The 13,008-nt window shown below is 40.0% G+C and overlaps 1 protein-coding gene across 3 annotated transcripts in view; it reads right to left on the reverse strand.

The window, feature by feature from the left end:
• Positions 1-13,008, reverse strand: part of esamb (endothelial cell adhesion molecule b) — a 53,810-nt gene that overhangs the window by 5,980 nt on the left and 34,822 nt on the right. Inside the window, exons 1-5 of one of the 3 annotated variants that reach the window (XM_005937886.3) lie at positions 10,245-10,664; positions 8,531-8,676; positions 7,544-7,745; positions 6,973-7,128; positions 2,405-2,449 (exon numbers count right to left, since the gene is read on the reverse strand). In XM_005937886.3, the coding sequence (XP_005937948.1) occupies positions 2,405-2,449; positions 6,973-7,128; positions 7,544-7,745; positions 8,531-8,641 (514 nt within the window). In that variant the 5' untranslated portion in view covers positions 8,642-8,676; positions 10,245-10,664. Of the gene's footprint in view, positions 1-2,404; positions 2,450-6,972; positions 7,129-7,543; positions 7,746-8,530; positions 8,677-10,244; positions 10,665-13,008 lie in introns of those variants that run through there. The other 2 variants (XM_005937884.2, XM_005937885.2) reach the window with 2 other exon arrangements.

The raw sequence follows: 13,008 nt of genomic DNA on the forward strand, positions 1-13,008 counted from the left end.
TACTCTAATATTCATTGCTCTGTCTGATGATGCAACCAACTGAATTCAACAATATCTAAAGCAGATGTTACACAGGCTATATGGCCGATTTCCAACCCCCTAACTAGATACAATAAAGCTAGTATAAAAGGTTTATACCTTGATGTCTGCTACCTTTGATGTAATCTGGTAACATTGCCCTATACTGTAACCAGTCAAGCGCACTGCATTGCTGTAAACTAACCAGTGTACCCTGCACTAGCCTGAACAGTATATTCTTAAAATTTAAATGACTTAAATTTGTTTTTGCAAGACATTTCACAAAAACAAAATTTAGCAACACATCACCTATAGATCCAAAATTTTAATTAAGCACTCTAAAATGAATCAGAAAATTACACATAAATTTTAACTTACTAGTCCATAAAAATGTCACACGCTGAGCAATGTTTACTTTTGAAAATAACCTTTGATCTTCCTTTCCTTTCTTCCCTTTCTTTCTCTGTCAGTGTCACACATTAACATTTTTCCCCCTGGGAAATACAGAAACTGTCCACTTTTTGAAAAACTGCACGGAAACAGTTGTGTGTGTTTGGTGACATTTGTTAAGTTGATTAAAATGTTGCATTTAAAACTACCTGCCATTTAAAAAAAATGTTACTCTGTTATGCTTACTTCAGTAGCTACCCAGTTGCTAAGTACCACAACAAATTTACTTCTGCACCATGAACGCATCACAGCAACAATAAAAAGAGGGATGTGTTGAAAGTGTAAGTGGGCCTTGGGATGTCAGTTTTTTTCTTGTTACTGAGTAAGTACCACCAAGCTGCCCCTGGCAGCCACCACAGCCTGCAGCACATGAAGAATGAACTCATTCAATAGTGATATACAGTGCTGCCCCATTCCCGATTTTCCTCTTTTTTTCTGTTTGTCACACTTGAGTGTTTCAGATCATCAAACAAATGTAAATATTAGACAAAGGTATCACAAGTTAACACAAAATCCTGTTTTTAAATGAAAGCCTTTATTATTAAGTGAAAAAAATGACCCTGTGTGAAAAAGTAAATGGCCCCTAAACCTAATAACTGGTTGGCCCACCCTTAGCAGCAACAACTGCAATCAAGCGTTTGCAATAACTGAGTTTACAGCACTGTGGAGGAATTCTGGCAGAATCATCTTTGCAGAATTGTTGTAATTCAGCCACACTGGAGAGTTTTCGAGCATGAACCACCTTTTTAAGGTCATGCCACATGCTAGAATCGAATTCTAGGCCACTCCGAAGGCTTCATTTCTGGTGGTGTTTTTTGGATCATTGTCCTGCTGCAGAACCAAAGTGTGCTTGAGGTCAGAAGCAGATGGCCCGACAGTCTCCTTTTCTGCTTTTTCTGAAATGTGGTGTTACTTTTACACTAGATGTAATGGGACACACATGTCCCAAAATGTTCAAATTTTGTCTTGTCAGTCCACAGAGCATCTTCCTAAAAGTCTTGGGGATCATCAAGATGTTTTCTCCCAAAACTGAGTTGAGCCATTATGTTCCTTTTGCTCAGCAGAGGTTTTCGTCTTGGAACTTGGCCTTGTAGGTCATTTTTGCCCAGTCTCTTTCTTACTGAAGAGTCGTGAACACCTGACCATAACTCAGCCAAGTGAGGCCTGCAGTTCTTTGGATGTTGTTCTGGGGTCTTTTTAAAGCCTTGGATGAGTCGTCCTTGTGCTCTTAGGGTACTGTTCCATGTTTTCACCATTTGTAGATAATGGCTCTCACTGTAGTACCACAGCTTTAGAAATGGCTTTATAAACTTTACCAGACTAAGAGATCTCAATTACATTATTTCTTATTTTTTCACACAGGGCCATGTAGATTTAGATAATTATTTTTTTGCCTAAATAATAAAAAGCTTCATGTAGAAAATGCATTTTTTTCTTTACCTGCATTATATTTGTATAATATTTACATTTCTTTGATGATCTGAAACATTTAAGTTTGACAAACACACCAAAAAAAACAGGAAATTTGGAAAGGGGAAAAGATTTGTTCACCACTGTACAATAACCTGTCTGTCAGATTTAATTACTCGTGCTGTTCCAGATTGTTCCAGCCCACTTTAACCCCTGCTTGTCATGGAAATAGTCAGGAAAGATTACAGCATAAAACACTGGTTCACAATTCCAAATGGTTAAAATAAAGACAATTGAGTGGTTTTATAATTAATATTTATAGAGTTTGAATCTAGTCTTTTTATTTTAAATTTTTGAAAATACTATTATAAGCATTATTACAAATGGGGTTGATTTGTCTTTTCCTTTAAAGCTTTCTTAGAGCTTAAGGAGTGCCATGTTGACTCTACAAACATAATTATTCTTGCAGGTAGAGGTGAGAAAGAGTATGGGAATAACTGAAAAACGTATGACTGAAAGCCCTTACCCATGAACCCAAGGACAAGCATGGTCTGGGGGCAGGCTCTCCACTCTTTCAATTATTTTTTTACAAAAAGATGAAAAAGAGAGTGAGCTTAAATGAAAGGTAGAGAGGGAATGGTAAAAATTGAAGGGAGGGGTAGCAAGATGTGCTGCACTCTCTGTCCCAAATCCAACTTATGCTTCTTAGAGGGGCTGATCAAGTAATGACATGGGGCTTGTTAGATTAGGTACCTAGGCCAACAGGAAATGAGAAGTGCGGCGAGAGGATCAGCAGAGAGAGAGGAAAAAACAGAGAGAGAGAGAGAGACTGCTGAAAGGGATAAGCAGTGATGGGCAGAGTAAAGTTCAAGTGTCACAGAGTTGGCATATATCAGTGTGCATAAAAAGATGCGCGCAGGCTTGGAGCTCGAGTGTTGAAAGCATGTGAGAGGATGCATAATCAGAGGGAGTAGTTTTCATGTTATGAGTTTGAGGACTTAAAGAGATGAAGGCCAGAGATCAGAACAGTTAAGTCAATACTCAATCAATCAGCCAAAGTCCTACTGCTCAGAAACAGATGGCGTCTTTTTTTTCTTTGTGAAAAATAATGCAGAAATTCCTGTTTTCTCTCTTGCGCTTGTGCAGCACGTTGAAAGGAGAATGCTACGTGTCTCATTCAGTAAAGAGGATTTCACACTGTGCGTCATGCCACGATCGAGGATCTTCCTCTGAAGTCTATTTGAAACATTTACAACTGCAGTCAAAATTATTCAACCCCTTTATCCTGCTGGTGTAAACAATAAAACTCAAGGGAATCATTTATTTATTCACTATACTGTAGTGAACAAAGACAAAACAGCTTCAAATAATTAAACTTCGACAGGGTCAATCTGTTCAGTTGGGAATCATGAATCACTGTGAATCCATTTCACCTGCTGTGGTTCAGATGAAAGTGACAACAGGTGTGCTGGAGAGGATCACAACAGTGGAATGGTTTTGCATGTGGTAGCCACAGACCATTACTCTCTCTTTATACACTCTGAATGATTTTTCTGCAATTTTGCTTTTTCTTAGTAATCTTGCTGCTACTTTTGCATGAGACAGTACCTGCAGTTCATTCAGGTTGCACATGTAGTCCAGCTTGTCCAGGAGAGCACATCCCCATTCATGTGTACCATTGCAAGAAGCTTTGCTGTGTCTCCCAGAACAGCCTCAAGAGTGTGGAGGAGATACTAGGAAATGGATACAAGGAGGAGAGCTGCATTACTGGTATCTGCTCCTTTGTGCGAGGAGTAGCAGGAGGTGATAGATGATAGGGATCGACATCCTTTAGTGCAGCATGTGTTCACAGACTGACATCACGCAGCCGAACACTAGAACTGGCAGGTCGATCACTGGTGCCCCATTCATTTCACAGATGATGTTGGAAGCATTATAATATTCGCCACAGCGTCTTCCGACTCTTTCACACCATCCATATCTGCTCAGTGTGAACCTATTGTCATATTTTGAGAGAAAAGTCCTACCAGTTCTGCTGTTCTTTGGCAGATGCACAGAGGACAGGTTCTTCTAAAGAACATTTGGGACTAATGCTGCCCTCACGCAGTCTGATTCTGACAGTTTGGTCAGAAACATGCACATACGCGGCCCATTGGAGGTCATTCTGTAGGGCTCTGTCAGCGGTCCTTCTGTTCCTCCTGGCACAAAGGAGCATATACCAGTCCTCCTGGTTGATGCACTTCTACGGCTCTGTCTACGTCCTCATGTAATGACTGATAGACTGTCATGGGAGATGCAATTAACTCTGTTGGCCAGTAGTGAAGAGGGCACCAACACAAAACAAAACTAGAGCAAACTCAATCAGGAGGGATAAGGAGAGAGCAACAATCTGTGGCCACTACAAGTAAAACCCTCTTTCATTTGCACTAAATGTATTCATAATGATCTATCAGTCCTAACTGGACAGACTGATATGCCCGAGGTTTAACGGACTGTGTGCAATACTGTGACGATCAAGCAGTGCATTTTGCTATAATGATTAATATACATTTCTGATAGTTTCTGACAAACGTTCCTGTCTTTTGTGTTCTGCTCCTAATATTCTCATATTCACTAATATTGAATTCACTAATATTCCTTTCCTTTTGTGCTGCAGCTGTTTTGCTTAAATCTCACTGATGATTTTAAAAGGGATTTAAATCCGGGGACATGTTTCCTGAACCAGTGTTTTAACATTTAGAAGTGCTGGGGTCACCCCCTTCCCAGAAAAACTCATCATTAAGAAAGTACAGCTTTCTTCCAACGATCTAAGATGCTTTGCTCTGTAACAGAGTACCAAATCTCCACGTCTTATGGTCTTTTTGGCAGGCTTTGACCATGTGTTCCAATTCACTTTCATCACTTCAATAAAACAATTCTCTGAACTCAGCAGGATTATGTGATTTGGTTCTTGCATATTCAAGTTGTCATCTATGTGTTTTTTGTGGATAAACTGAGACGAGCAAGGTTTCTGTTATTTCTGTTAGCGGGTTATTTTTTTCCTAGTTGTTATTTTTAAATGTGTGATTTTGCTAAACTTTGAAACTTGATTAACTAAGTATGTGACCATAATAACAACTGGTGGCCCTTTTTTAAAAGATACAGTTAGTTCCATAATTAAAGACAACATTTTTGTACTTTTGCCTCTTCAGAGGATTTAAAATCAAACGGTTAAGATGTGACGGAAGTGCAGACTTTCAGCTTTAATTTAAAGGGTTGCACAACAAATTTAGCATGAACTTTTCAGGAATTACAGCCATTTTTATACATAGTCTACTATTTTCAGAGGCTTAAAATAGTTCCATCAATTCCATCAAGCGGTTTTATGGCTGATTTCTTGTTATTTCATGAAACAAAGCAGATGTAATATGTGAAGTTTCAAGGTCTTGAATTTATATCTTATAGCTTTTCATGGTGATTTTAAACATGAGGCCCAAAGAGATTTCAGGAAAAGTGGGAGAGGCTGAAAAATCAGAATAAACCCATCAGACAGCGAAAGCTTCAGGAGTGACTAAATAACAATCTGGTACAATCTTAAGAAAGAAAGAAGAAACAAATTGATCAGCTCACCAAGACCAAAAGGCCCATAGACTACAGAAAACAACTAAAGTGGATGACGACAGAATTATTTCCATGGTTGAAAACAGAAAAAAAAAACCCTCCTTGATCAGATCAAACCAAGATTAACTTGTACCAGAATGACAGGAAAATAAAAATATGGAAAAGGCGAGAAACAGTTCATGATCCAAAGCATGCCACATGATCTGTCAAACATGGTGGAGACAAGGTTATATCGTGGGCATGTAAGGTGGACAGTGGAACTGGGTCACTATTGTTTTTTGATGATGTGACTGCTGCTACACTCTCTGCTCAAATTCAGCCAAATGCTGCAAAACTGATCAGGCAGTAAAGTGCGAATGGATGATGACCAAAAGCAAACTGCAAAAGCATCCCAAGAGTATCTCAAGGCAACGAAATTGGGTATAGAAAATAAATGTGAGGCTGAGAGGTGCAAACAAGCAACAACTGAAGGTGGCAGCAGTAACGGCTTAGCAGAGCATCTTAAGGGAGGAAACACAGCTTCTGATCCTCTGAAAATGGGAGACTATAAAAAATATCTGTAATTCCTCAACAGTTAATTCAAAGTTTTTGTTAAATAGCTGACTTATTGATTATGATTAATAATGATATTATTTTGAAAGTCTCAGGATAACATTAAACCCAAGCAGAGGCTATTTTTCTTTGGTCTTGTTTAGTTCCTGTTCTCCTGTTCTCAGGCTTCAAACAACCCAAACACCTTGGTGTGATGGCTGAGAGGCAAAATACTGGGGAAAAGGGCATCAAAGCACTTGCTCTTCCCTTCTTGTCTTTGACTGCTGCACAGTTTCTATAAGGCTATGAATTCCTCTGGTCTTTCATTTTTGACACAGCATGAAAACGCATATAGAGATTTACAGTCAGAAAATTAAGCGGAATATGGAAAGTGACCTGGTCCAACATACTGGAAGAGTTTCCGCTATCCTATTGTATTCTCAGTATGATAACTCTTTCTGGAAATTAGTTTGAATAACTCTTCCTGTTGTGAAACACTAAGTTAATGAATAATAGAAATAAAAACACTTTTGCTCAGGTATTACCATGTTTACCTCTGAGACATTCATCTTTAATGGGAGACATTCTGAACCCATGTTGCTGAGGTAAAGCCAAAGTGAAACCAGCTTCTTTAAGGATGGCTCTGTTCCATCAGTTGCATCAGTGAAACACCACAGCAAACTAGCAACAACAGCAGGAACCTGAAATGATCAGTGTGCTTTTTCCTGCCACAGTATGACACCTGTGAAACAGGTCCTTACAGTCTTTGTATAATCACCAGAGCACACTGCTCGATGGGGACTTTTTTTTTCAGTGCTGATGCAAAACCTGGGCAAACATAACCTGAAAGGATGAACATGACATCAAGTGAGCAAATATGGAGTGGGTGGAGAGTTGTTTTTGCAGGCAGGAGGGGGGACGAGTAATTTAAGTTTAGGCATTGCGTGCTGGGAAAATACTTACTCTGCATTGGAGAGAAGAAGACCTCAGACATCGGTGCAGCCTTGGTCCATTTGTACTGAGGGACAGGCTTTCCATGACTGGACTTACAGCTCAGAGTCACATTGCCCTTCACCACTGGGTTCCCTGTCATGGTGCACACTGGGGGAGAAGGAGGGACTGGGCAGAGGGACAGATAATGTTAGTGATTTAAAACATGTGCGATAAGAAGCTACACCAGCAGCCCCATTTAGTGAACTTCTATGGTAGTTGTAATGCAGCGCCAGCAATGTGGAAATGTCTCAGGGCAGTAGCCACGCCGCAAAAAAAAAGTACGTTTCAATCTGCTGCTGGAGGATGACATAACAACCTGAGAGCCCAGCGAATCCCTAAACAGCAGATGAGTTTTATGTGGACAGTGCTTTCTCATATAAATATATGATTTTTGACAGACTGGTCTAATCCTAAATCCTTTAAAATATGCTTAGCATTTACTTCGCCTGAACTTCCAAATCCGAGGAAGTGTGTGAGCTGCACTGCAGACTTTCTGATTACATCTAACCTTTGAAATTCCTCTGACGCTGCGGACCATTACCTTTGACATTAAGGCTCATCTCCCCAGAAATGCCAGGAGCTCCGGGGATGATGACAATACACGTGTAGCGACCAGAGTCGGATTCCTGGGTGTTATTGATGTAGATGGAGAGGTTGGCCGAGGGCATGGCCACACTGAAGCCCACTCTTTTTGTGAACTCGTTCTGACCGTGTCCGACCTCACCTGAGCTAAAGTTTATCACCTGCACGGAGAGAACACGTCCACAGAAACACAGACATCACTACATCGATATGGATTATTTCATTCAAATGAAAATTTTTTTGAATTCTGCCTGATATTAAGATGTGCAGATTACCATGTCCTTCATAAAGATAATCCTGGCATCTACAGATGGTGGATGTTGAATTTTAGCCTGATTTTCTGTTTGAGATAATCTCACAGGCATCGGAAACTGTTTAGATAATATTAATCATATAAACACACACAAACATAGTGCATGTGCAGGCATGTGCAAGTTCACTAGCAGCGTGTGCTATGTAAGACAGGTACAGCACAATGTAGGGCTCAAGTGTCATTAGAGGCATATTGTCCTTCCTAACGCCCTCCCCTTCTTCCTTCCACTATGAATTAGACAGTGGCTTTAGAACAAATCCTAATCTCTACATATCAACATGTTTTACAAATCTCTATGGGTGAGTCAGAATGTAACATTGTCATGCAATGCAACATTACTCTCTTCCTCTTGCTTAAATTAAACAATAAGAAGATCTAAACACAGCTTTAAATACAGTCTTTAAACTGATATTGTATAATAGAAAATAATCTACGCAAAGTGGTTCAGTTCGTTGTTTGAGCTCTAATAGTTTTTGCATTAGATGTAAAGCTTCTGTAGCGCTTGCCAGAGAACCAACCAGCAAACCGTACTTTACTCTAATCCCTTTAAAGAGGCTCTCGATTGTCTTTGCACCAGAGGTCAGAGCAGCTATTCAGCACAACGTTACACTGCTTCGGCTGTTCCCTTCTCACCTGCTTGGACTCGTTCCCAGAGAAGTACCAAATGGCAGAGTTTTTGGAAATGTCTGCGCTGGGGCTGTACCACGCTTGTAACACCACCATCTGGCCTTGTACCACCTCCATCTCTTTTCTGGGGAACTCCACCTTCGTTGTGTCACCTGGAACCCAAACAGTGATAACAAGGGTTTAAAAAGCACTTCTTATCATGACCTCGACGGAGCAGCTGAACAGCAGCCTTGACTGCTTTTTGCAGAAAGCCAGGTTGCTATGGCAACACAATAAGTCAGTTTAACTTTTGCGTTTGTTTTATTCGACTTATTTCTGGGGATTAGATTGAATCCATTTTTTGCAGGGCTCCAACAAGAGATCATTATTTTGCAGTCATGGAAGATATCAAAGATATTCACATAATAATATTAAGAAGAGAGAAGCAGCACTGACTTTCACTGATATAAGAAGCTGAAGCAATAATTTTTAATAATACTTTGGTATAAAAATCACCCTGATTCTATTTTAAGTTGTCTGAATCTCAATAATCCGTTTTCTTTTGTTTTTGTTCTGTAAATGTCTGCCATCGTCATGGCCATGTAAGAGATATTAGTTGAGTGATATTAACCATCTTTTTTCGTAGCAGTTGTTTTGATCTGCAATATGAAAAGAACTACTCAGGAAACCAGAACATCAGAGACGTAGCAGCTCATCCATCTCATGATCCTTCACAATTCCCAGGTTATTGCCCGTCATTTGACAAATGTGAGTTGACCTTGAACACAACTTGTGTATTTTTAAGTAAGTTTCACTAAAATCTGGCCACGACTAGAACAGGAGGACTAGTAAACGGTGGCATAAGTGGCGTATGCTCATCGTTCTTTAAACTGGATGAACCAAAATTAGCGGCATAAAAACTTTTGAACAGCACAAAAACAATAACTAAAATTGTCAAATGACTTAATGGCTTCATTGTAACATCTTCATATGTAGTAAAAACTCAATGATAACATTGCAGAAGGTGGAGATTACTACTCTAGTTTCTCTGATCTGAGCACTCTTGACAATTTTAATTTAAATCAGTATCTCTTAAGTTATTATGTATGGCAAAACAAGCGGACATTAGTACTGCCAAATCAACAAAGATCTAAATCACCACACACCCAGCCTCTAAATTCTCAAATTTAGTCTTCATAAAAGATTTACACTACAGTAGATTAAGTCTCTACTGTTCTGCATGGGAAACGAGCAAATGGTGAAGGAGAAAAACAAACTTAACCCTTCGTATCAATACATGAAAATTGTAACTCTTTATTTTTATTGGAGGATATTAACGCTTTTCTTTTCACTCGTTTGACCCCCCCCCCACACACACACACACACCACCCACCAGCAATGTTTCATTGTTAAGATGCAAATTAAAACGCTATATTTGGTTCTTCATCTGCATCTGATACAGGTTTAAGAGGTAAAGAAAGTAGAATTTTGGCTTATCTCAAACTAATTTCATCAACCAAAAGTCATATTTACAAGTGTCCACTATCTCACTACTGTTAACATTCGGATGAAGCTGATGTGGTTGGAAAATGCTTCCTCTTAAACTCTTAAATACATTTGCACATAGAAAAGAAACCAAAGACGAAACGACGGAGGTGGAATGATGATAATGAAGCAGTCATGGTGATATGAAGACAGGTTGTGGGAAACGATAACACAAAAGAGATCTTTTTGAACTCACAGGGTGCCCAGTCACCCGAACCAGACACCTGAAGCTGGATCAACTGATCCCAGCAGCTGGTCTCCGTCTGAGTCTCCAGTTTGGAGCTTGCTTTAAAAACTAAAGCCAAGGACGTGAAAAAGACCCACTGCTGCTATATCCTTTAAATGCTGCAAATGAAACAGTGAAAAGTGTCCCTCCTGCGCTCAAATGGATGGCAGGGCGTAGCAGAGAGGAATGGGAGGCAGCGTTATGATCCATAGACATCCAGCTGAGATCCCCACATCTGTTCATGCAGACACGCCTTCCTTCTCTCCCACAGTGAAGCCATGCAGGGGCAGGAGAATTAGTCAGAGGGTGGTGGTGTGGGCACAGATGAAAAGGAGGAAAGTGTGTGTGCATGTATAAAGCACCAAAAAATGAAACAGAACTTGGTTTTGTTTTTTTTTCACATGCACTTTTTCCTGCAGTGACTCAGTGCTTTCTTTTTTCCTCCTGGGACAATGTGACCCCGCAAGTGTGGTGCTCCTATCCCTTAATTTCTCAATCTCTGAATCTGGTAAGTCTTTCTGACTAATCCCTCAACAATCTCAGACTCAATCCTCTCACCTCATGTGAGCAAAAGAGCTCAGCTGTACACAGATATGATGTAACACACGATCATTTCTCCCACCAATACCAGGGTCACGATCATCACAGCAACATGTAGGCTTTTCAATTACAAAACTGTGGGGTGGTTACGGGGTTAGGGTGACCTCAGCTGAACCTGTTTGCAAATGATGCAATCAGAAACATTAGATAGAAGAAAATTATCTAAAAAATATTTTTCAAGGCAGAAAGCAACTTGACTCCTGCATCCAACCCTAACACCTCTTATGTCGGGTGGATTTTTTGGATTGCGATCACGTGGTGCACATGAGGGGCAGTGTAGTTTGATCTCCCTTTGGGTGAATGTGCAAATACACAGGTGAACCTTGACCTTTCAGTAGGCTGTACTGAAACTAATAAGACCCTTAAATGTATCAATCCTACAGAGGCACGCTTACAATTAGTAGATGTAGCAGAGCTGCTCATTCATACTCAAACTGAAGCTCATCATCTGTTGGCATCTAATCGCATAAATATTGAATGCTAAAATGCGGACACAGTGTTGGTTGTAGATAAAAGGGACGTCACCAACTGAGGGGAGATCTACCCTGCTTTTATTTTTCATCAACACATGTAAACATGTCAAAAGCTGTGATTTATACTGTGACATGTAAACGAAAGGAAAACATTCTTCCTGTTTGTTCCTCATTTGCTCGTGCCAGCCATGTTGAGGAGTAAAGCCATCTATTGGGCATGTGTGCATGAGATTAATATCTTTATCGCCATCATCATCACCACCGCCATGCCCACATCAGCCGTCAGATCAGCCTGTTTTTGATTGGTAATGTACAGCAGCCCAGGGTACAGCGAAATCATCTATTTTCAGATCTGAAACATAGATTTTTCCCTCGCAAATCCTGTTAGCTCTCTGATTTCATTTCCACCAGCTATCGTCTTTACTGTCATGCCCATCAATAAAGCAATATGTACGTGCTGCAACAATTGTGTAATATTATTACATAAATGGTCTTGTTTGTGATGCAGCTGTGTGGCGTATCTCCGACTTCTCTAAATGGTCACATGCTCAGTGTATGCTGATCAAAATACAACGTGTACAAAAGGCCCAATTAGAGAGGACCAGCTTTTTTCTGCAGGTCGCTTTTTGCTATGAATTGCTGCAGAGAGCTTGCAGAAGCAGTGCATGCAAACAGCATTTCTGAATGATACACGGAGATTTTGTGATGAAGCGCGATAATAACCTGTAGTCTTCTAAGTCCAGACTATTCTTGTGCTTCTTTGAGCAGGTTTATCCTCAGAACTGTGTCATTCAATTGTTTATTAAATGAAGTAAAATCTTCACTAATCCGTGCCTGTCTCCATCTGGGATGAGTCTGTGTGTGTGTATGTGTGTGTGTGTGTGTTTGTCTGTATGTGTATGTCAGTAGACTCAGATACAAAGGCTGTTCAACATGTGGATATGGATATAAATCAACTTAAATCCCTCACCAGAGGTAAAAAATCTGGAAAAGCTACTAATAAAAGAGGATACTGGAGGAAATGAGACTAGGTAGCCTCAGCTAACCTTGCCCTAATTATATTTTCCTAAAGGCTATTGTTCAGCCTAGCCACGCTTTGATTCTGCTAATAGGATTCTTTCCTTTATGAATAAACAACATTTAAAAAAATATATAATATTATTATTTTTCCTGAGGGGCATCTTGGTGGATTCTCAGCTGCAAAAGCATTTCAGATGGCAACGAAACTGTACTAACAAAACAGAATAGAACAACAAGCCCAGTCAACCATATCACGCATGCTGGAGCTGGAGCACAATTAGGAGACCAAATGTGTTTCCTGTAGTACCGACAGTCGTCCATAGGGGGAAGCACTTTCATATGAAACCAGAGATCCTCTGATGGTAGCTAAAACCCCAGTGGAAACCATCATTTCGCCAGAGCAGCTAAATTTAAGTCCCAGCAGATGAATAAATAACTGTAAACAGATGCAACGCAGTAAGTAAGTAATCACAGACTTATATAAAAATGAAATGTTGAAAAAGCAGCCTCGGCAAGTGTCTAAAAATACACAAACTAGTGCCTCACTTACTCAGATATGTGTAATTACCATGTCTAACAGGGCATCCAAACCTAGTTTTGCTGTGTTATGATCAAGTGAAGGATTAAAAGTCGCCCCCCCC

The sequence above is a fragment of the Haplochromis burtoni genome, unplaced genomic scaffold (genome assembly GCF_018398535.1).
Source record: "Haplochromis burtoni strain Fernald_Lab_line unplaced genomic scaffold, NCSU_Asbu1 Contig_216, whole genome shotgun sequence".
Lineage (NCBI taxonomy): Eukaryota > Metazoa > Chordata > Actinopteri > Cichliformes > Cichlidae > Haplochromis > Haplochromis burtoni.